Raw genomic sequence first — 23,101 nt, 5'->3', positions numbered from 1 at the left:
AACATTTTATGAAATATGATGAATTACTAGTTGTAAGAGCCAATTAAAGGTTAATTTTATTGGTACTGGTAAAATGATTAGAGGAGAAATATACATGTTTGATGTTAAGAATATAATTTCTAGTTAATTTCAAATACTGTTTTGTTAAAGCTATAGAATATAGAAGTGCGACATTCTAATGCGCTTTTTAGTATTTTGGGCTTCCGGCACACTGTAATTACGTAGTGGGGGAGTCGGATAAGCTGGAAGCAACACAGTTTTTTGACCGAGTCTTGCCATGTAAATTAAAAGTTTCAATAAACATCTTTTTTGCAAGAAAAGTACCTGGACTAGCTCGCGTTTCAAATGCATGTTGCCGGACTGACTCCTAAAGTTGGTACAGAAGAGTGAAATAGAGACGGAGTGCTGCCACTACACTAGTGATAGAAACTAGCAGTTACCAAAGTTTTCAGAAGGCAGACCTCAAACATCTCCTCAACAGCACTATCTGTCACGTCACAGGTGTCAGATGTGGTCTTGTAAATGTAGTACAGATTACTGAACATTAATTAAACATTTCGGGTGCTGGATGTCCAGCTACGTCTCTGTGTTTGTTTGTTTGTCTGGTTGCGTTTGTAGTGCCGCGAGTCGCTATGCAAGAAACTGTTTTTTGTAATTATAGCGTTGCACACTTTGACTTCAGTGTTTGCTTGTTCGTTACTTTCCACATAACCTCAACATGTGGTTTTACACCTGTGTCTGTTTGGCTTGAGGCACATCACGTATCACTTGGGTTATCATTACAGGCAGTTTATTTGGTTATTGTGAGAATAAATATACTAAGATCAGACTTTCAACAGTTCCACTTACTGTTTTTAATTTCTTTCTTAATGGCAGACTCGTACTATAAAGCTATAAGTCCAAATATGCAGAACTAACAAGAAACCACAGAACTGTGAACTTTTTTACTCTTTGTACTTTTTCATATATAATGGAGAGTTGTTACACATGGTTTTAGCTTCTTGCTGAAAAAGCCACACTCTGATCTCGCTAACAAAAACTGTTGGGCGGCTGTAATTGTGTCAAAGTTAGCAAAGTCCTGGTATGAATATTGAGCCGAGAACACACCTTCCTGTGTGAGCTGTTATAAACGAGGCTGGCTGTATCGCCTGATAAAGCTAGCTTCCCTCTAGAATGGGGAAGTAGTCATGAGCTGAGGCACAAGGGACAGATGAATGGTTTTCACATTGTTACACTCAGGCGAAAGAGCGTCACGGTATGAAAGGACAGAACGCTGAGAGCTTTAACTCGACAGATAAGACACAGAAACACGAGCTGGCCCGGACGGTACAGCTGGATACAGTCATCCAGTCAGAATGAGCACCTACGCTGTGAGTTAACTTTACTGTATGTTCTACATTCTGCTGTTGGAGCTTTGGCAGCTCATGTGAAGTTGCACAATTGTCGATTGTGGCGATATCACTTACTCATATTATCCTAATGAGAGGTGATGGTTCTGATTTTGTTATACTCACAAAAAGCACATTTGACTGTGTTTTTTAAGTCGGTGTGAACCCCGTTCAGCATCTAGGAGCCTTTGTGTCTGAGTCAAACGAGTGCTACACAATTAACGTGTAACTCTTTGAGTAATATCTGCCTCTTATTAACGTAAAATGAACACGTGTGCCTGTAAATACGTCTGAGCAGCGATAGTAAAAAGGCATTTATGTGTTTTATCTGGCAGGATGTGAGCAGGGCAGAGGAAAATAGTTTGAGTGCGGTTAGATGAGTGTTGCCCTGGGTTCATTTGTACATTTAACTGAACGATCGTATCAGTATCCTGTTTTTTAACATGGGTGTGATATTTGCCCAAACTGCCGGTTGCCTCTCTTCAATAGCGACAGTTTTCTCAGTTTTTACATTTTTGTTTTTAATTCTTAATTTGATCATTCTCTGCAGAAAATAAAATGGGCTGTTATTTTATTTGAAATTAAATATATATGTATACATATGGTAACTATACTAATCCGTCTTCTTGCCTCCCTCTATCTCGCTCTTTTCTCTCCTTGTGTTTTTCGTTAGCTGTCACCGGATTTCCTCTTTGGGAGCCACCAGAGGAATGCTGACAATGGCTGGCAGATGAAACAGGTACAACTTCTCTCTACCTGCTGCACTCACCAGAGGGTATCTAAAGCATTTCACCTTGACTTTCACGTTATAAAACAAGTCAAAGACTAAAGCGCCCTTTACTTGCTTTACATACTCTCCCTGCACAACAGGATGCATTTGGTTAACAAAATGGGACATCATAGAACTTTGGGTGACTTTGTCTCCCGTCTCGACTTTGTCACTTTGTGAGATAAAATCCTGCTTCATGGTTTGCGTGCATACAGCATCTGCTTGGCCTGACTCTTCGTCTTTAGATGAAACCTTCCTCGCCTTGTGCTTTTCCTTTGCAGGCCCGACTGCTAACATATTCCTGAGCATTTTGTCAGCGTTTTAAGGGCTTTTGGTGGAGGGTGTTTTCCTCATGAAAATCAATGAACTCAAGTCATTAGATTTGCAAAAAGTGCATCTGAGCTGTGTTACTGTAGAATATATTAAAGTTATTGCCAGCTATGCTCTTTAGATTCTCAGAGATCAGCATTTATGCATATTAAGGTGGCGAAATAGCAATTCATGGTGTAAAAAGAAAAGCTGTTACCCAAGCAGGTCTTACTGCAACATGTTGCATCACAGTGGGGTGTGGGTGCACTTGGTTTAAAGCCCTTTTAAAGGCCTACTCTTAGCAAAGGAGCAGATTTGGCTCTTAGCGCTAATCCTCCACATGAGGAGATGGCAAACATTAGGAGGGATATTTAGTCTGATTGTTGGAACTAGGTTACATGGATTGGGAAGTAAACTCAATTGTGGCTTTTGCTGCATGAAAAGTTAAAGTAGTGTGAATTTGTGCATCCGTTGTTTTTGTACACACAAGGGATTGTAAGCCTCAGCAGTTTGTCTGTTAAGTGCAGAGGCACGTATTGTGCCTCGTTGTGTCTCTGGCAAACTCATTTGTCCCCATCTGTGTAAAAAGCTCAGTGTGGATGCTCATTGTGTTGGAGTGCTGTGTAAATATAGAAATGTGTATGTGACACTGTTGTGCAAGTAGAACTACTGCTACGTTGCTCTTCCTCAGTTGATTAAACTATATACAACTTCATTCTGACCTCAACCGAACACAACAGAGAGAACTGAGAGTCGAAGGCTAAACCTCTCAGAAAGCCGATGCAGGGATACATCCGTATAATTTGCTGCTGTAGAGCGAGGTGAAGGATATGCAAATGGACAAATGATTGCAATAAAATATCTATTTTACATCTTTTTATAGACTTTTATGCACGTCTGTCAGAGGTCAAAGGAGTTTGCAAAGAAAAGCGTCTGGACTTCTTTAAGTTACTTGAAGACGTTTCACCTCTCATCCGAGAAGGTGAAACGTCTTCAAGTAACTTAAAGAAGTCCAGACGCTTTTCTTTGCAAACTCCTTTGACTACGATGACCTGGATGACTGAGAACCTTCACAGACATGTCTGTCAGAGAAAAGTACAAAGATCAGAATTGCCCCAGGGCAGCTGTGGCTACAGCTGTAGCTGCCTCCACCAGTGTGTGAATGTGTGTGTGAATGGGTGGATGACTGGGTGTGTAAAGCGCTTTGGGGTCCCTAGGCGGGACTAGTAAAAGCGCTATACAAATACAGGCCATTTACCATTTGTCTTGACAAAATATATTTGTCAACAAGGCCACTGTGGGTGCCGGCCCAGCTCACAGGTTGAATGGGTTAAATGTGTGTGACCCTAACCTGACTCCCGTTGCTGCGTGTCTGTCCAAACTCTTTATTTCTCTCCCTGCATTTCTGTCTGTTCTTCACTGTGCTTCAAATAAAAGCGAAAAATCCCCCCGTAAAACAAGCCCACTGCAGCAAAACCACAAGAATTGACTTGAATTACTACTTTCAGTGTCAGTATGGTTAAACTTTAAAGGTGAAGACCCAATAAAGAGATATCTTTATCATAGCACCTATGAGCAGTGAAGATCAGAAGTGTGATGAAGCAGGCTGACTGTTGCGACTCCAGGCTTTGTGTGGCTGATGTTTTTCTGTTTTATTTAAACTACTGAGCATTAATAAAGAGTCATAGTTGACCTTTGAAAAGCCCCTCAAGGCCTTTGTACTATTGTACTGTGGTTGCATATTCAGTTATTCATAACTACGCAAGTATATCAGCTCTCAGAGGCGTTAAATACACCATTTACAGATGTGAAGAAAAGAAAATAATAGCTCAGCAAATTGCTCTTTCCTTTGGTTGTATGTTCCACCCTTTCACAACTCTCCTGAACATTTGACCTTGAAGAGCATGCAGCGCGCCGCCTCCTCTGACACCCTGAGCACGATGGCATTTAGTGACACCAGAACCCAGTGCTGTGATTCTGCACCCCTGCATGATGTCAAGCAGCAACTCAACCACTCCCAGTCCATGATCCTGCCCGACAACAAGGTACTCGCCTCCCGAGCACACGCTCCACACAAGCTCATAAAGTGTTTTGACAGAGAGAAAGAGGAAACGGCGATACCCGTCAACAAATAGTTATCGCACAGAACATATGCACATACACAAACGGACAGCTGAGCAGATGACCGCTGCTTCCTGTTTTGCAGCTGGTCCAGCAGTGCAGAGATTACTCCCGCAATGTGACCAACATCGTTGTGGAGCCTCCGTCTCCTGCGAGCTCGCCGGACAGTGATGGCTGCACACCGGTGAGAAAACTCCACCTGTTAATTTAAAGCTGAAGTGAAAGCATATTTCCATATATATATATTTATATTTTTTTTAAGGACTTGGAGAACGTGCTACTAGTTGCTTCTCTCAGCGCAGCAAACACTGAAGTTTTGGCTTTCGCAGGACAACGAGGCTCTAAAAAATCCAGCTGAATAATTCTTGCTAAAGCGTAAAACTGCAATGCTTATTTTCTAATAATAACAGGTTGATTTTCCATAAAGCATTCCTTTGTGTGCCTTAATGACAATCAACCTTTTCTTTTACTGCATGTGAGGTAGCTGGAGGTTATCCAGCCATCATAGTGTGATGTACACATCACCAGGGTGAATGTGCTCTTATTTGCAGGTGTTCTGTGGTTTAATAACATTTTTCTGATAAAACAGAGCAATTCAAATTTTTAAATATTATTTTTTTCTACCACAGTTCATTTGCAGACGAAGTTTAGGTTTATAGGTCATCACTGCTTTTATACGCATACCATAGTCAACACTTATGAGCCGTAAGTTCATCAATACCAGTAAATTTGTTCTTTTACCTTAAACGGGGCCATACCGCAGTGGGAGATTTTAAAGCATCTCCCCTCCTCCTATTTCTTGAATGATGCAACAGACAAGTTTAATGCGTTTGCAAAGGATGCTGTAATATTACACAGAGGAAAATCCTGCTGTGCTGCTGTAATGTTAAAAATCAACTTGCCCTCACTCACTTCTTATGTGCTCTTTTTTTTATTTACTCCACTCCTGCTTTTTCTGAGCAATGCTGCCAACGTGACACTGTGAATATCTCTGAATACTGCAGATGTTAGTGTGCTTTTAAACCCTTTTAATGTGTTTCTAGGAGCTGGAGAAAGCAGGCCTGCTGAACAAGACAAAAATTGCAGAAGGTGGTCGAAAACTGAGGTGAGGCGGCTCTTAGAGAAGATGAAAAAAAAATTTTTTTTTGATTAATTCAGCAAGTATTGATTGATTGGTAATTTATTTCAACATGTGAACAATATACAAGTACATTTAGAAAAGAAAATAAGAAAGAAAAAAATACTATACAAATTACATACAAAAGAAAACGTTCTGATTAATTTATATGTTGAAAGGGAAGAAGTAAACACTTATTTAATCCCACCCCTTTGCCATAAGTTAATATTTAGTCAGCTTCCTTACTGATATAATTTGTAATAAGGATTTCTGATATACTATATACTATAATATCACATCATGAGTTTTTTTTGTTTGTTTGTTTTTTAAATAATTAATTCACTTAATTTAAATATTTTCCTTTTCTTTATAGTTCGAGAAGATCATCTTTTTGAACAGTTTTATGTTTGGACGTTGCTTTAATTCCATATTCAGACTGTTCCATAGTTTCACTCCATGAACAGAAACACAAAAGCCTTTTTTTGTCGTACGTACCTTCATTGTTTTGAAGTTACAAAAACCCCTTAAATTATAACTTCCTCCTTTCAAAAAAAACATACTCTGAATATTACCTGGCAGTTCTTTATTTTTTGCTTTGAATAGAATCTGTGCTGTTTGGAATTTCACTAGATCGTCAATTTTCAATATTTCAGACTGCAAAAATAGTGAGTTTGTATGTTCCCTATAACCTGCATTGTGGATGATTCGAATTGCTTGATTTTGCTAAGTGAATCCCAGCTTATTCACATGCATTCTTGTTGGGTTGCAGGAAAAATTGGAGCCCTTCCTGGGTGGTGTTAGTGGGGAACAGTTTGGTTTTCTTCAAGGACCCCAAATCACAGACACCTTCTAGTTGGGTAAGAGCACAGACAGACTCTTTAATTAAGGATTTTAGAAAATTAATACTATTATTAATTATTGTTTCATAAGAACACATATGCTGTATTCCTGTGGGTTAAAAAGCTTGTATAACTAGATGAACAAGATATTATAGAGTAGAGATGGCACGATACCACTTTTTTATGTCCGATACCAATATCATAAATTTGGATATCTGCCGATACCGATATGAATCCGATACAGTGTGTTTTAATCAATAAAACTGTTTTTTTTTAATATCTTGCTGCATTTTGTATAAGTTCATACTCAAGTTTAAATAAATAACAACACCAAAGCTATTCTGTTATACCTGCATGTAAAAAAACACACTGCACCCAAAATATTTCATAGTTCAGCAACACGGATCAATCTAATAAAGTTAAACCTGCTCCATCCTCCCTATTCTGGGATTTTAAAGAGTACTTAGCAGAAATATTAAGCAACCTAACTAATAGGGTTGCAAACTCCCAGCAAAAGAAAATAGGGAACCACCCTCTTTCTCATGATGCTTAATCGATGTAATCAACTTTAATTTGATGCAGGGTGATAAAAATGCACAGAAGTAAATTATTTTTCAAGAATAATTAAATAGATTCAACATCTTTCTTCAACAGAATTGCAGAATTCACAGATGGTACCTTCCCAAAGGAAAAAGTACTATAGCTTACTAGGGTATATTAGACTTAACAGTTACTATATACAGTAATGGACTTCTATACATTTTACATCAGATTAAAACTTTGGGTGTAAGATTCAGATAATTATTAAATAATTAAAAGCTAGATATTTTAAATGAGAATAAGAAAGAAAAGTATGTCTTTGTGCCCCCTTTTCCCTGTTAATGCCCTATCGGCCCCCCTGGCTAAACTTTGCTAGATCCGCCCCTGCACAGTTACCAGCCGTCAGCTGCTAGAAAAAGATCCTGGTGTAGAAAGTAATATTAAATAAATTCTAACAACAGCTTATCAAGCTTAATAGTGCTGCTGTTGTTCAGCCGCTGGTTTCCTCTTTCTGGTGCAAAGTGGGCCAAAAACTAAGAAGAGAGACGGACTCGCGACAGAAAAGCCGATCAGCTGATTATTGATCAGTTTCATGATTGAAGTAGCAGCAGGAGAGGGAGGGAGAGAGAGAGAGGCACTCGCTCCATATATCTGTTGTTAAGCTTAACGTGGGAATGCTTTACAAACATTCAGAGATGAACTTACACACTTGCTTTACTTCTCTCTGGGAAAACTTCATCGGAGATGAAATGCTGGTTTGGTAGCAAGGCTACAAATACACACAGCCGCTCTATCACGTGATGCATACTGCTGCAACGTGCTACGGTTATGAGCCGGGTTACGCCGTGTCGCAAGTTTTGTGAGGTGCTTTTTTGATATTTAATGGATCGGATTACATTTTTTATTTCTCTCCGATATCCGATCCAGTAATTTACGTCAGTATCGGACCGATACCGATACGTAATATCGGATCGGTCCATCTGTATTATAGAGGCCAGACTTTTTGGTGCCTTGGTATATTTTTTTTATGTCCCTAGCCCACCAAAAAGAAGGCCTTTTATTGCTTGTCTAAACCTGGCTTGAGTGCCTGGATGTGGATTTGTTCATGGCATTGTTTGGTGATTCATTTGTTCTTTTTACCATTATTCCTTTCTACAAGCACCGGTGGTTTAGGGAACACTGGGAACACTCCTACTATTGATTTTTCCCAGTTATCCAACACTTATGGATATTTTTTCTGTTTTCTTTAGATGCCAGGATTTTTAAGCCACCACAGTTGCCATTATGTTTTGGTTTTTCTTATGTTCATCCCATTCTTGTAAAAGCCTGCTCTTTCTAACAGTCATTGGTAGTTGTAGCCTCCTGTGTTAAAGAGCAGTTTTTAATATTTTTGTTCACTGTGCTGTTAAAGTTAAAGAGGTCGTGCAGACAGGTTACAGGTGTTATATGTGAAGGTTGGTCAGAATGTGGCAAAGTAGGGCAATAAAGGCCAATTTTTAGAAACAAAAAGTGTTCAATTCAGGCAACTGAGTCGTGAGAGTAAAAGAAAAATGTGTTTCTTATACGCAGAAACCGGGAAACAGTCGTCCTGAGAGCAGTGTGGATTTAAGAGGAGCAAAACTGCACTGGGCCAACGAGCTGTCCAGCAAGAAGAACGTCTTCAAGGTGAGAAACAAAACCCCCAGAAAGTGAAATAAAGATTGCAAAACCTGCAAGAAACTTTGACAGACCTGTGGTTTCATCCTCTTAAAATCTTTCTCAAGAAATGTTTTTTTCTGTGATCCTGGAAACAAAACGTCGGTTTCCTTAGCAAAATGTTCCTTTGCGCTGATACACTGGGAATATACAATGGGGCTATTCTGTCAGCAGTGAGGGAAGCGAGAATGGGAAGCTTTCTTTCGCCAGCTCGGTGACCCATTCTGACGAAGAGGAAGCAGTAAAAATATTTTTAAAGAGAAATCTGATAAACTGATGAGCTAATTATAACATTACGGTCAAGCTACTACAACACGTCCAAATAATTAACTTACATGTCAACTTTTGTTACAGTGGATTCACACAGATGGGTGGGAATGCCAGTGGAGAGTGGGACAGTGCGTCTGGAGTTAACATGGGTCAAATGTTTTGTTTTGTTTTGTTTTGTTAGTTGAGGACTGTGACAGGCAACGAGTTTCTTCTGCAGTCAGAGACGGACTCGCTGATCAGAGAGTGGTACAGCACCATCCAGAATGTCATCGACAGGCTGGTGAGAAACACACACTCTCTCACAGACACACACAGCTGGACAACACAACCCTGTGGGTTTAAATATTACTGTCAGTATGTCTGTCGTTTGCCTTTAGCTACAATATGCAGGCTGTTGCTCACTTTGCTCATACATTTGGAAAATGTTACCTGTAAAACCTCCTGTGTTTTTTACTTTATTAAACTATGGTGTTGTTTTTGTGTTATGCTGTTTAATAAACCCTCTGTCTCATCAAGGTTTTTAAAGGAAAAAAAACCCTGCTGTTCAAAGATGATGGTTAGTTTTTAAACTTTTAAATAGGAGAAAATGAAAATGTATCCCAAAAAAAGAAGTCATGTCTGAAGAGGTTAAATACTTCTGTTCCATTTCTAAATGTTGGTCTTTTATGACTTACGTAAAGCACTTAAAAATAATCTTTGTCTTGTAGAAAAGCTTTACTGCGGAAGTTCTGCAAAAAAAAATTTTTTTTTAATGATTCTTGTGTCCTAACATAGTTGTTTCCTTTGAACGATGACTGACTTTCCATTCTGCGTTTAGTAAAATCATCTGTTCTATTTTTGTCGGTGCGTAAATATTTTTCCGCGAGCTTTCTAAAACCTACTTAAGTGAGCTAATACACCTATGTGCAATGTTCCCTCTAATGTTTCATGTGTCTGAGCGAACACACAAACTGAGCGGTCCCTTGGACCTCTGTGAGCAACAGCAGACGTGTGCACGGTGGTCAGGCCAGCATCGAATCCATCCAAGTTACATGGGTTATTAAAGTAATCAAATTACAGCATTTACATTTATGTTAGACTACTTTTAATTAACTGCTTTAGCCCACTTACAATGAAAATTAAAAAAAAACAACAATTTTGTTCATGACCTGTGTAGTTTGTTAACACTATTGGAAGTAAAAATCACTTGAACTCCAATTTTGAAAACACAACTTTCTTTTTTCATTTTATTTTATTTTTATAAAGCTCTGACTTGTATTATGAGTCTGTGGTCTGGGAGAGAGGCCTGTAACTCTCTGTCTGCAAAATACAGTATATAATAACCAATGTTGGGCAATTAATTATATAGTTACTTCTTCAAAAAAGTTACTGAGTTTTGCAAACAACAAAGTTTTTTGCAGCTGTTTATCTAAAAATGCAGCCAAGGCGTTTTTTTAAATAAACATTTCAAACTATTTACAGAACAATCAGCTGTTCTGCATCAAATCTGATGCCACACAAATTATTTGTGCCGCTCCAAAAAATAATTTGTCCACCATGAGATGAAGGAGAACAACAGCCTGATACCTGCAGGCCTGACAACAGGAGATGTATCACTGCTGTAACACCTGTAACATTCAGCAGTCGCCTCATTGTTCTGACACACACAACAACACTATTGACTACACTACACACTAACTACACAAGATTTGCTTAAAACGTCGCAAATCTCTCACATCTCAAAACACCGCCGTCACTCCTAAAACTTCCCCCCTTCCTAAACAACTAAATGGCATATTGTCATATCATTTTTTGATTGGTCGACGTGGTACTTTTTTCCACCAGTAGGAAAGGGTGGAGGTTTCTCACAGGCTTTTGAGCGTTTTCCTTATAAAAACGCCGTTTTTACCGTTTCTTCCCGCAGTAAATATAAACAATGATAGTATTCAGGAAGAAAACCAAACATTGCAGATATTTTTATTATAACTCTGGTTTTACGTGGCCGATCAACACAATTTAAAAACTGGTATAAAGTCCACACTTTTCCCATCAATTGTTCTGTCTGTCCTGCTCACATCTCCAATGGTTGTTCACGTTGTCATTAACGTGGCTTCACTCCACATCAGCCGCTTTGCTAGCTAAAACTCCAGTGTCGGCACATAAGGACGCTGTCAGAGCCTGTCAACCACGTTGATTAGCTGCGTATATACCAATGTGAATCACATCATTGGCTGGACTATGGGATAAGGTGGCATCGTTCTAATCCCATACGGGAGCAGCCAGTCACTCACTGACTAACACTGCAAAACAGAATTGTTAAAGTTTTTATTTTAATTTCAATTCAGGTTAGATTTTTTTTCTGTGCGCAGAGACCGTGCCAGCAGTGCACAATTGCGCCCGCGCGCAGCTTAGAGGGAACATTGCATTTGCATCTCTGTAATGTCATTAACACACTGCTCCCTCTGGCTGCTTTTCAGGACCGTGAGAATCCGTTAGACAACGTCCTTCTCTACTCTCTGAGAAGGGCGGGCAGCGTGGAGATGCTGGACCAAAGCGGTGACGAGGACGACAGGCGACCATCTCGTAAGCCATCCTCACCTGATGCCTCGCTTCTTTCCCTGATGCCACCATCTAAAAGCCCTCCCTGCCCCCCACTCCACTTTAATCACATCCTCTCTCTCCATCATCATCATCACTGTTTTTCTAAACTTCCACACAGGCTTCTTGCATCCCTCCATCCTGTCTTCCATCCTCTCCTCTATCCAGCCCACTTACATTTTCACCCATCCTCCCTGGCAGATAATCCCCTCGTCCGTCCTCTCCCACCTCCGCCGTCGGCCCGCCCTCCCGCTTTTCATTCTCACCACCATCCCCTCTCATCTGCTTTCCTGCCCCACAGCCGAATGCCCCACACTGACCTCCTCCTCTTCCTTCTCTTTCCCTTCCTCCTCCTCCCGCTTCCCTCCTTCTGCAGTCCCTCGCTCGACGTCCAACCTGGAAAACACAGAGAGGAAAAGAGTGAAGACGCGGCTGAAGAAGCTGATCCTAAAGAGACCACCTCTACAGGCCCTGCAGGAGAAAGGGCTCATTAAAGGTGAGATTTCTTTTTGAAGTCGCAGACCATTTAAATGCAAGTATCCTTTATTCAGCAGTATACAGGGTGAATCACAAAGTACATGTTCTCTTTGGCTTAGTTGTTAATATTACACGACTGTGCTCTTACTGCAGAAAGTGTTGCCTTTTAACTGAATTCCATCAGAGATAGGCAGCCAGGAAGTCTCAGCATTTATCTATAGTCCAACGATAGTATACAAGTATACAGCGCAGGGCATGAGTTGCATTGCATCATCCAGTCTGAGTTAACTTTTCTGGTGGGAACAGAGTCAAACATGAAGGTTTTCTCCCAGAGTGAACAGAAAACTTATCAGTAAATTAACTTGGAGCTCTTACATCATGTCTTGGTTGGGAAAAAAAAATGTGCATGCAATCATCTGAGAAACACGTCTAAACAGACATAAAAAGCATGTTTGTGTCCACCTGTCATCGGCCCTCAGATCAGGTGTTTGGATGCAGTCTGGAGATGCTCTGTGAGAGGGAGAGAAGCACCGTCCCTCGCTTCGTCAGACTTTGTACTGAAGCCGTGGAAAGGAGAGGTACAGTCGCTGCAAACACACCTCCTGCTAATTTGATTCCCAACTCAAAGTGAACACATGAGAAATCCCCCTCAGCGCTGTTTTCAGCGCAGTTTGACAGCAACTCTGAGCTCACGGTCCTCGCAGTTCTTTGGGAGAACTCACCAAACACAAAGTCACTGATTGCCCGACAGAAAGCAGACACAAAATGTTCAGATTCGCAGAAGAGATCTTGACAGCTTGGCAGCCTGAAAAAGGTCTAAATGAGAGAAAATTGAGTTGTTTAGAGGCTGTTAAGAAACAATGCAGTGATAAATATTTAAGACACGGGAGAAAATGTGTTTTAGGGCTTTAAAAACCAGTTTGTGATGAATAAATAAAGATGTCTTTGGAGCAATACTTTCAGATCAAGACTTTTAACTATGTTTAAGGGTATGGAACAAACTTTAGGACAAAGTAAGCCAAACTTTACTGATCATTTCTGCACATATCATATATAATAATGAAATTAAGAGCCTCTGATCTTTTCCCGAGTGTTAGGTAAACAGGCTGCCACACTACTAGTTAAAACAGGATGAAAAATACCCACCTCAGTGAGTTTTCTCGTGTTTTTTTTCTCCGTCTTACCAACTTTTCAAAGCCTGTATGAATTCATTTGAATGTCAGAGATGACTAAGATATTATAATGAGCAATTTATTCACATCTGAGAAGCTTGGACCAGTTGATGATTATTTTAAGTGGTTACATAATTAACTGATTCTTCATATTTAAAACAGATTGTAAAGCAATCTGTGGTCTTGGATTATAGTTTAATTTGAATAAATATGTTGCTGGATAACACAAGTTGGACAAAAATATTTTTCTAACTTAGAAATGCATCCCGTTCACCGTGCCAGCTTTAGCCAGTAACCAGCTGCAGATTTAGATTTCATGTGACTGAGTGAAGTCAGTTGCAGCAACATGAAACGTTAAGTGTTAGTGAGTGACTGTGGAGCGGTGTGCCTTATTTAAAGGTCACGCTACAGTTAACTATTTCACGTGATTGTTTTACAGAAAGAAAAATGCTCAATAGCAGCGTCAGCGCAGGATACTTATAATCAGTGTTGGGGAGTAACGGAATACATGTACCGCCGTTACGTATTTAAAATACAAAATATGAGTAACTGTATTCCGTTACAGTTACCGTTTAAAAAGGTGGTATTTAGAATACAGTTACTTTGTTGAAATAAATGGATTACACGGCGGTACTTCCCTGTTTCATATTGTGGCGGGTCAGGACTGTTTGGGTTTTGTTTGACAGCTACGTTCTGTTGTTCCAGGCGGCAGCGTTACGGTTGCCATGGTTACAGGGTGCCGCTCTCTCTCTGCGTGTTTCCTGGGTGAGAGAGGCCTTTTTGTTGTCGTTGTGCTAAGCTAATAGGCAGAATGCTACAGGTATAGCTCTAAAGAATGTAGCATCATGGGCAGTGTAGTCCGTGCTGCAGGGAGAATGGACTGCCATACACGTTATGTGTCTGTGAGCGAGGGAGGGAGAAAAAGGAAAAGTACGAGCTGTCATCGAGCAAAAACGGGAGCTGGAAGCATGTAAATATAATAATAACCACTGCAGCCAAGAAGAGTGCCTGACGAGCCCAGTTGTAAGTAAGCTATTAAGACTCGACTGTACACCGTGTTCGTGTTTTCCTCTGAAACAATAAGTTCCGTTGGAGCAGCCTTTCAACGCCTCTCTCTGTCTCTGGCTAACAAAGTTGACCCAGACAACAAAGTAAAGCTAGTTTTCGGCTACAAGCCCGACACAGAACCCACCGTATTAGCCAGAGGTCCCTTTACTACGGTTCGGAGCCGCGGACCTTCAGTAACAGTAATAAATCACAGCAATAGTACATTCATGTAGTTGTAAACAGCATGATAATATATTAAGTAATCCAAAGTATTCAGAATACGTTACTCTCATTGAGTAACGTAACGGAATACGTTACAGAATACATTTTGGGGCATGTATTCTGTATTCTGTAATGGAATACATTTTAAAAGTAACCTTCCCAACACTTCTTATAATCAATATGTGAGAAAGATTCAAATGTCAGGCTTGTTTTACAGCTTCTAATACTGAAAGCTGGAACTTAGAGCATTAGTACTCCTTTGTAACTGCTTCATCGAGCAGCATGGTGTGAAACGTGAAGAGGAAGTTTAAATGTATTCATAGGCCTGGTCATGTCCATGATTATGCTTTTGCATGAGCACATGATCAGACTTTTTTTTTTTTTAAGGTTTTGAAAACTGCTCTACTTACGTCTCCACTTACGCAACATAACAAACTGCATAACCTCTGCATACTGAATTATTGATTTGCAGAAGATTTGGCTGCCAAGAGCAGCAAAACAATGAAGTGAGCTCAGACCGGCTCACAACTGACGACACAATCTCTATCACTGATGAAGCTTAAAAAGAAATGGTCATGTGATACTTTCATTTTGACTTTGATTATCTAAGGCAGCGGTGGAGATCCCCTTGTCTAGCATGCTTTTTTTGGTGTGTTGCAGGTCTGGAGACCGACGGCATCTACAGAGTATCAGGAAACCTGGCTGTGATACAGAAACTGCGCTTTCTGGTGAACCACGGTAAGGATGCAGGGGAGGGTGGGAAACTACTGATGATAACTGTTCTGTAATAACAGGGGGGGGAATATGAAGAAATTTAGGAGAGGATCAAAGTTGCCCTGTTTTTTGTCTTGTTTTTTTTCCCTTTTTAGCAGAAATGATCTGTTTCAGTCGCTTAAAATCCAGACTAAATTTATCTCATGATGTTTTGTTTCAGAGTGCGTAACATAATGTTTGAAATCAGTCACTGTCCCACACTACACGACATCCTTATGATAACAGACATGGGGGGGAAGCTGTCTGAGTAACTGTTGGTTTTTGCAGAGCGAGCGGTGACTACCGATGGCCGTTACATGTTCCCAGCGGAGTTGGTACAAGGTACATTCGGGCAGACAAGGCAAACCGCCGCTTTCACATCGTACTCAGCCTGCTTGGTTTTTGTGCATTATGTGTTGCATAATGTGAACACCTCAGTCAGAACCTCCCAAAAATACTCACCCACAGACTGAAGCGCCGAGCCGAGCCGAGGCGCAGACGGGCAGCAAACTTTTCTCTTTTTTGTGTGGATGTGTGTGTTACCATTTGCTTAATGTATGTGTGTCCCTTAGGCTTTTGTGCTTCAAGTTTTCTGATGTAATAATGTGCAGCAGGTTGTACAGCGGCTTCTCACACAGTCCGTGGCTGCCACCAAGTGGCTGAAACAGAGAATCAGCTGCTCGTGAAGCGCTCTACTCCCCCAGCAACATGTCTGATGTTTCACATCATAAGAAAATAGAGATTTGTTGACTGCCGTATATCAATATCAGCCTCAAATTCGTTTCAGTGCCTCTTATAATCCAACACGAGAAGCATTAGTCTGGCTTGTGTCTAAAAAAACAAGTGTGCTTTATCCTTTAAAGTGTGTGTACTTGTGCGCCAGTGTGTTTGTGCTTGTTACTTTTACAGAGCATCTCTATCTCCCTGCTGCAGCTACAAGCCTTCATGTTACGCCTCAGTGCTGAAGTGAATTTACACTTTGCTTATGTCAGCCAATCCTGTGACAATTGTGACTCTAAATTTAAACTCTTTGTCTCTGTATGTCGTATCCCTGTCGCCTTTCCTTCACTTCCCCTGACCCCGTCTGGCTGAATCTCTCCTCATCCTCCTCCTCTCCCTCTCTGTCTCAGAGGAGAAGTTGAATTTGGACGAGAGCGAGTGGGAGGACATACATGTCATCACGGGAGCTTTGAAACTCTTCTTTCGCGAGCTTCCCGAGCCCCTCGTGCCGTACGGCTTCTTCACCGACATTGTGGAGACAGTCAGTGAGTAACCAGTTTCAGCCCCGGACTGTTTATTTTGTAATCTGTACAAATATTCTAGATTAGGAGTGTTAATTTTAAAGTTAATTTTCCCACACGACCGGAAAACCGAGACTGCCCTCCACCACAGTCCCTGTTTCCGTTGGGAAAATGAATCGCCCACCCCCGTCTTGAAAATAACTCAAATAGATTCTCATAACCTTTTGCCTCGTGCGCGTGAAGTCAATTTTTAATGTGCTTCGTATTTGAGGTGAGATATATTTAAGCTCAGGAAGGTATTTGTCATTTCGTGCCTTTTACTTGGTAATAATGGTCCAGGCGATGCAGCTGCACAGTCAGCTTCTTAAACATCCAGACCACCAGGACGCCCACTTTTTAATTTCACATATTATTTTCCTCTGTTGTAGTATTTTGAATACACACAACACAACTGTGGTCTTACTGAGTCAAAACCAGCGTAGGCTTGGTTAGAATCTTAAATCGTTTTTACTTTGTTTTCACACTTCACTCGACTCCCTTTCCATGTTTAGAAAATGTTATATCGTTATACTGATGCAGCATTTGCGTAAACACACCCATATATGTATATATGTGTGTAAATAAATAAAAATCTTTACATTTTACATCCTCAAACTGTGATGAAGGCATTTTTGTGAAGATCTGTTTGAGTCGAACTGGAAACTTGTCACAGACGCCGTAAAACGATCAACAATTTTACAATTTACTTCCACACGCACTACATTTTTTTCCCCTCCTTAAAATGTGAATCTTAAAAAGCCACAAATATTCAATTAAAAAAGTGATGTGTCAGAATGACTCTTAAATAGCTTTTTGCATCGACTCCAGCAAACATATTATTAGTTTCACTTTATTTGTTATCTTTTTGTGAGAATTTGCTGACACTGAGAGTTGCGTTTCCTTTACTTATGTTCAGATTTCCTGCGCTTACATGATATGGCACTTTATCTCGTTATCTTCTACTTATGCTTAAAGACAGGCAGGCGGACAATCTGGCATTTTACAGTAATTCCTCTTAGTAGAACATTAGCATATTAAAGATCAGGGAAATATTTTAAAAATGCATTTTGTCATCGATGCATTGGACACTTTTTGTCGACTGTGGGCACATGGATTGATCTGCAGATAAAGTGTATCCGATTAGATAGCGGATGCTCGTAATATGATATCAGTTGGGGGATGTGTCTGAAAATGCTAATAAAATGCATGATGACATTTGGCCTGATCTGATGCATATCTTGCTCTGTGTTGCAGAAATGTCAGACTATATGGACAAAATCGATCGATTGAAGTGTCTGGTGCTCAACATGCCTCCTCCAAACCACGACACGCTACAGTTCATGTGCCGCCACCTCAAACGGTGAGAATAACCCACGATTAGTGTTTATTCCACTGATGTGTTCGTTTTTTGTTTTTTTTTTAAGTCTGTGCCTGTTTTTATTGTCTGTAATGGTTCCAGTGCCCTTAACAGGGTAGAGTTCATAATGTTGGGTATTTCCTTGAGGCGTTTAGGGACAAATGAATGAACCAGATGCCCTGGTAGGAAAGGAAAATATCTTCCTTTTCTTTTAAAACCTGACCACAAGAGGGGGCACTTCCCTCGTCGGTCTCCGAAATTTCTGTCGGGGATTCTTTGGCCACAGCTCTCAAAGTATGCCAGCGCTGAACCGGGATCACACTGTTGTTAACTTTGGGTCCCTGTGAAGATGAAAAGGCTGGAGGAAGATGAATGGCGTACAATGTTCTGCGAGCCAGTTCCTTTTACAGTACATAAAATGTGTGTTTTTTACCGCCTATGGTTTTTCCTTCCACTCCAGGGGTGAGTGTTCGTGTTCTGAGGACGATATTTGTGCCAGGGTGTGGTGGGCCCCATGAATTTGTCAACTCTGTGTCTTTCTCTCGTTTTCTCTCCGCTGTCATTCCTTTCTCTGTTTCTCATTTATTATCTCGCTCCTTAATCAGGTCCCTCGCCTCCTCTTTTCCTGGCACGCTACCCACCTTTCCTTACTTCCTCTTTGTCCCTCTTTCCTCTCTTTTCCACTCTCCCTTTCCTCTTCCTCCTTATGTCCTCCTCTTTTGATCCCTTTCTCCTTGTTCTCCCTCTTCCTGCTCGCTCTTCCCTCCCCCCCCCTCGCTCTCCTACTTGCCTCGAAAGTCCCATGGGAGCCTTGTGGTTCGTCTGCTGGAAGGCATACCAACACCACCGCCGCCACCACTGGAACCTCTCTCTCGTTCTCTCTCCTCTCCCTCTTCCTCGCTCGCTTCTTTTTTTTCCCTCTTCCCTCTCCTCTCTCCCTTTTTTCCTCCTCTCTTTTTAATGTGGAAGTTTTGAGCAATTGCTGGCTGCTTCTGTGGCTTGGTGGGAATGGCATTTTTAGAAGAATGCCTCATGCTGTGGCTTTAACCATTCCTTAGTTCCCCCCCTAATCACACACACACACACTGTAACACACACATACGCTAGCATAGGTGGACGCAAGCAGCGGATTTAGAACACTTTTGTGCACAGATCCACGTTATAAAACCCAGATTCATGTACGTGAAAATAGATGCAAAAACAAGATGTGACAGATGGATATACAAGCGGATTCTTGTAGCTGACTTCCTGAGTTAAGTAAAAATTACAAAGATGTCACATCGCGACCACAAACATGAACCTTTAGGGGAAGGTTACTTGTGGTTTCTATGCTTGCTCTATAACTTGACACGAGTCTGCAGTTGTGCTTGCAACTCTGTGAAAGTAAATGCTAATGGATGCATGCCAACACGAGCACGAGAGCAGTGCTAACGCTGCTATAGCCGCGTCCACTTTCTCAGTTTAGGGATTTAGCAGGATAACACTTGATGATTAGTTAAACTTTAATCTGATCATGACTCCAGCCAAAATGTTTCACGCCCATCCTGAGCCGTGCCATGTGTAGCTGCTTCAGTGCCGCTCCATCCAACAGCGGTTGAGACCTTTCACTCAAAACCACAAATGTCAACCTCATGCTGGCTTTAAGGAAATGTCAGGGATCACCAAAGTCAGTAAAGTCCATCCACTAGTTGCTGGGATATTTCAGTCTGAGCTAATGTGGTGGGAGTGGATGACGTCCCTAGAATCACTAAGCACGTGTCTCTAAAAATTCAGAAGCCGAAGCGATTCCAAATCCTTTTTGTTGGCAAAATTTAATATTTAAGGAGTTATTAACCTGCGCTGTCCACTCTCTCGTTTCCCGCAGAGTGTTGGAGAATTCTGAAACGAACAGAATGACCACCCAGAACATCGGCATTGTGTTCGGGCCGACGCTGATGCGCCCAGAGCGGGATAACGGCAACATGGCAGTGAACATGGTTTACCAAAATCAGGCAGTGGAGCTCATCCTCACTGAATTCGACCACATCTTCGGAACGAGAGGCCTCTCTTGATCTTTTGCTCCTTGACATCAGACAAAAGCACAAGTTTTGGAGCATTTGTCCTCCCTGCCTGTTGACTCATATGGTGTAAAATGGATTTCACATCAAAAGATAATTACGGGGTAAAAAGAACCGGGACAGAAAGCTGCTAATCATGACATCTGGCCTCCATATAAAGCCATGCTAAAACAATAATAGTAAAACAAGCCAATTTTAGCTCCAGTACTTGTGCCTTTGACTGCAGATGTGGAGCCCAGCCCCGGTGAACTTCACTGCTGGAACAGACGCCTCCTTGTCACTTTTCCTTGATGTTTCAGACTTGATCCAATAAATAAATAAAAAGCCGTAAAAGCGATAAATCTTCTCCAGCCTGTAGCGTGTTTCAGTCGGTAATAATCGAGGATTGGGAGGAGGAATGTGTCTTAAGCTAGCACTGAAACAAAACTTGGCGAAACCATCTCACTGTGAAACACATGCACCAGCACCTCTTCAAACAAGGGTGGACAGATCCTGCCTGGATAGACGTGCACAGGTGCCCACATCTCCACCATTTTTGCAGGGTTTATTTGAAGGAAAAAAAAGTAAAAGCATGAATTCAGTGGCAGGATGAATGTGCCAACAAGGCAGAAAATGTTCCTTTTTACCAAATAGTACTTTGTAGTGTCAGAGCAATCCTTATTTTACTAATTTGAATCTGTCTTCTATTTTTAATAGTGCAAATTCCTAATGTTAAGTTAAATATGTTGTTGTAAATATGTGAAATACTGTCTTTCTCATCTAGTAGCACTTTGCATACAGTGTTCAACCTAAATATTACAATTAGCTAAATTCAAACTGATACTTTTGCTTTGAAATGAAGAGTGTTGGATCTGACTGTTTACTCCTCCTGCAATAAAAATATGTGAACAAACTGATTTGAGCCGCATTATGATATTTGCTCAGGATGTGTCCTGTCAGGTTGTTTGTTGTTTGAGCGATGGGTTCGCGTGAGAGATAGTAGAAGCGTGTGGAGCTATGCGGACCTCGGAGACTCGGCGGGCGGAGGCATCCCCTGTGATTGGTGCAAATGCTGCTTTTAATAACAGAACAAAAGAGGAACTGGAAATGCATATGTTTTAAAAATGTGGATTTTCCCCCCAAACCCTCTCACTCGCTCACTCTGTGGCCTGGGTAATTTTATATTGACTGTGGGTTTGGCAAAAGACAAAAAAGAGCAGAAAAGAGGCACTGCTGTGGGGGTGGTGGTGGTGGAGGGGGCTCTGCTCTGTTTTATTGGATGTATTTATTCATTTTTATGTTTGTATTATTTCAAGTCATGTGAGCACATTGGGAGGGGCTGAGATTATGTGCGGATGATTGATCGGGGAGTCTATGGTGCGCTTCCAGTTTGCTGCTTAAATTTGATCAACTTTTCACCGTAGACAAAGCATGTGGCTTGTGTGCATTTACTGCATTTACATTTACAATATGGCCATCAGTCAGCACTGCTGGCTTTTCATTTGTTTATTTTAATTTCTTTGTTTTATTTCTTCATCCAAACTTTCAAAATCATACCGAATGTTTCCATTTATGACACCGAGATAATGTAAACACGCGGAAGCACGTGATCCAGCCTATATTTCGTAACGATATCTCGCTGTGTGTGTTTTTTTGAATGCTCTCCTAATCCTGAAACTGAAGAGAAATTTCTGTTGGTAGAAACCAGATGGCATTAAAGCGCCGTCTGACCAAGACCAAGCTCTGTGATGTGTTTTATTTCGCTTTGGTGCGATGGTGCTAATCAGCCCCTAAAACTCTAATCAGACAGAGACAGAAACAGACCTCGCTCCTAATCAGCAATTTGTTGGCATCAAAAGTCAGACTCTATTACATCATCCTTACTTTGTTCTCGCTTTGACTTATTTATTGCATGATATATATTTAAAGTAAAGCAAAACACAGCTTGTGCTTTTGTGTCAGGATGCAGACAAGACAGCAGATGTGCTGCAGGCTCGTGGAGAAATTAGTTTACCAATGCATTTTTTTAACTGCATTTTTTTCGCACACGCAAGAGATTTTTGCATCTGTAGGTGATTTTTTTTTTCTGCTGCCATTCTGTGTGGCATTTATTAATTAGAATTGATTTGTGCTTCTCTGCATTGATCAAAAATCATTTATTTTTCACAATCAACATTTGAATTAGCTGGAACCTTCTGAATCCGAGCTAAGGCTCAGGTTTGAATTCTCTTCTTTCTGTTTTATCTTCATTTGCACTCTTGTAAATTTTAGGTTCAGCTTACTGTTGGAGGAAAAGATGCCAGTTTAGGAAGATAATGGCTTACACAGATGTCTTGACCTTATTGTTAGATCCACCCACCAGTGGAATACATCTGTAGCTCTGTTCGGTGTGTCACTCAGCTGTTACTGGGAATTGAAACTTAAAAATGCTCAGCACTCAATCTGACAACCTGTTACCCATGACTGGGCCTTCCCGCAAGTGATGCTGCGTAACCGAGGTGTCATAGCCCTCTTAAAAACTATAATGTAAAAATTTGTATCAACTTTGCTCTAAGTCAAAGAGCAGCCAGTGCTGCAGTGCAACAGTTTACTGAAGGCCACTGATGCATGGCACCCAAAAGTATCTAACCCACGTCACTTGGCAGGGTTCGTTATTGTTACGGTTAGCTGACTGTTTACCCAAACTACCGTTAACCTAAAGCTTAGTGTATCAAATATCAGCAGAGCTGCTCAACCTCTGTTTGCCCCAGCCACACACACAGGTTCACAAGCGCAAAGCAGGCACCTCTGATGAATCATCATGCAAATAAAGAGAGCCACAAAAAAGCCAGTGTAACAAAACAGTCTTGAGATCTTGAGTGTTGATGGAAACTGTTTACTGTGATGGGAAACGGAGTGGTCCCCACAACCGAGCTTCAAAACTGTCTTGTGCAGATGTTTGTGCTTAAGCAGAAAATTCAAAAAGCTGAGGCGTTTGATCGTTTTTATAGCGATGTTGACCAGAAAATCTTTTAAGGTGCCTTCTGATTTCAACACATCGTGGCTGCTAAAAAAGAAACCAGCCCATTTTAGGGGCCACATCGTGAGGCTTAATTGGAAAAATCAAGGAAATGAGAGGTTCTGCTGAAAAAT

At 41.0% G+C, this 23,101-nt stretch overlaps 1 protein-coding gene across 3 annotated transcripts in view; it reads left to right on the top strand.

The window, feature by feature from the left end:
• arhgap9 (Rho GTPase activating protein 9) overlaps positions 1-20,879 on the top strand; it is a 54,613-nt gene extending 33,734 nt beyond the window's left edge. For 2 of the 3 annotated variants that reach the window (XM_087841036.1, XM_087841035.1), the window contains exons 7-21: positions 2,062-2,127; positions 4,368-4,511; positions 4,673-4,771; positions 5,631-5,692; positions 6,474-6,561; positions 8,653-8,748; positions 9,230-9,328; positions 11,505-11,610; positions 12,002-12,121; positions 12,582-12,680; positions 15,204-15,281; positions 15,585-15,638; positions 16,427-16,561; positions 17,831-17,936; positions 19,798-20,879. In XM_087841036.1, coding sequence (XP_087697162.1) covers positions 2,062-2,127; positions 4,368-4,511; positions 4,673-4,771; positions 5,631-5,692; positions 6,474-6,561; positions 8,653-8,748; positions 9,230-9,328; positions 11,505-11,610; positions 12,002-12,121; positions 12,582-12,680; positions 15,204-15,281; positions 15,585-15,638; positions 16,427-16,561; positions 17,831-17,936; positions 19,798-19,984 — 1,539 coding nt within the window. In that variant the 3' untranslated portion in view covers positions 19,985-20,879. The remainder of the gene's footprint in view (positions 1-2,061; positions 2,128-4,367; positions 4,512-4,672; positions 4,772-5,630; positions 5,693-6,473; positions 6,562-8,652; positions 8,749-9,229; positions 9,329-11,504; positions 11,611-12,001; positions 12,122-12,581; positions 12,681-15,203; positions 15,282-15,584; positions 15,639-16,426; positions 16,562-17,830; positions 17,937-19,797) is intronic. The other variant, XM_087841037.1, reaches the window with a different exon arrangement.
• The last annotated feature ends 2,222 nt before the right edge of the window (positions 20,880-23,101 follow it).

Source organism: Neolamprologus brichardi, chromosome 5 (assembly GCF_056152115.1).
Source record: "Neolamprologus brichardi isolate AB-2024 chromosome 5, ASM5615211v1, whole genome shotgun sequence".
NCBI lineage: Eukaryota > Metazoa > Chordata > Actinopteri > Cichliformes > Cichlidae > Neolamprologus > Neolamprologus brichardi.
Note: the sequence above shows the minus strand (reverse complement) of the source record. Positions and strands in the feature narration are given on the sequence as shown.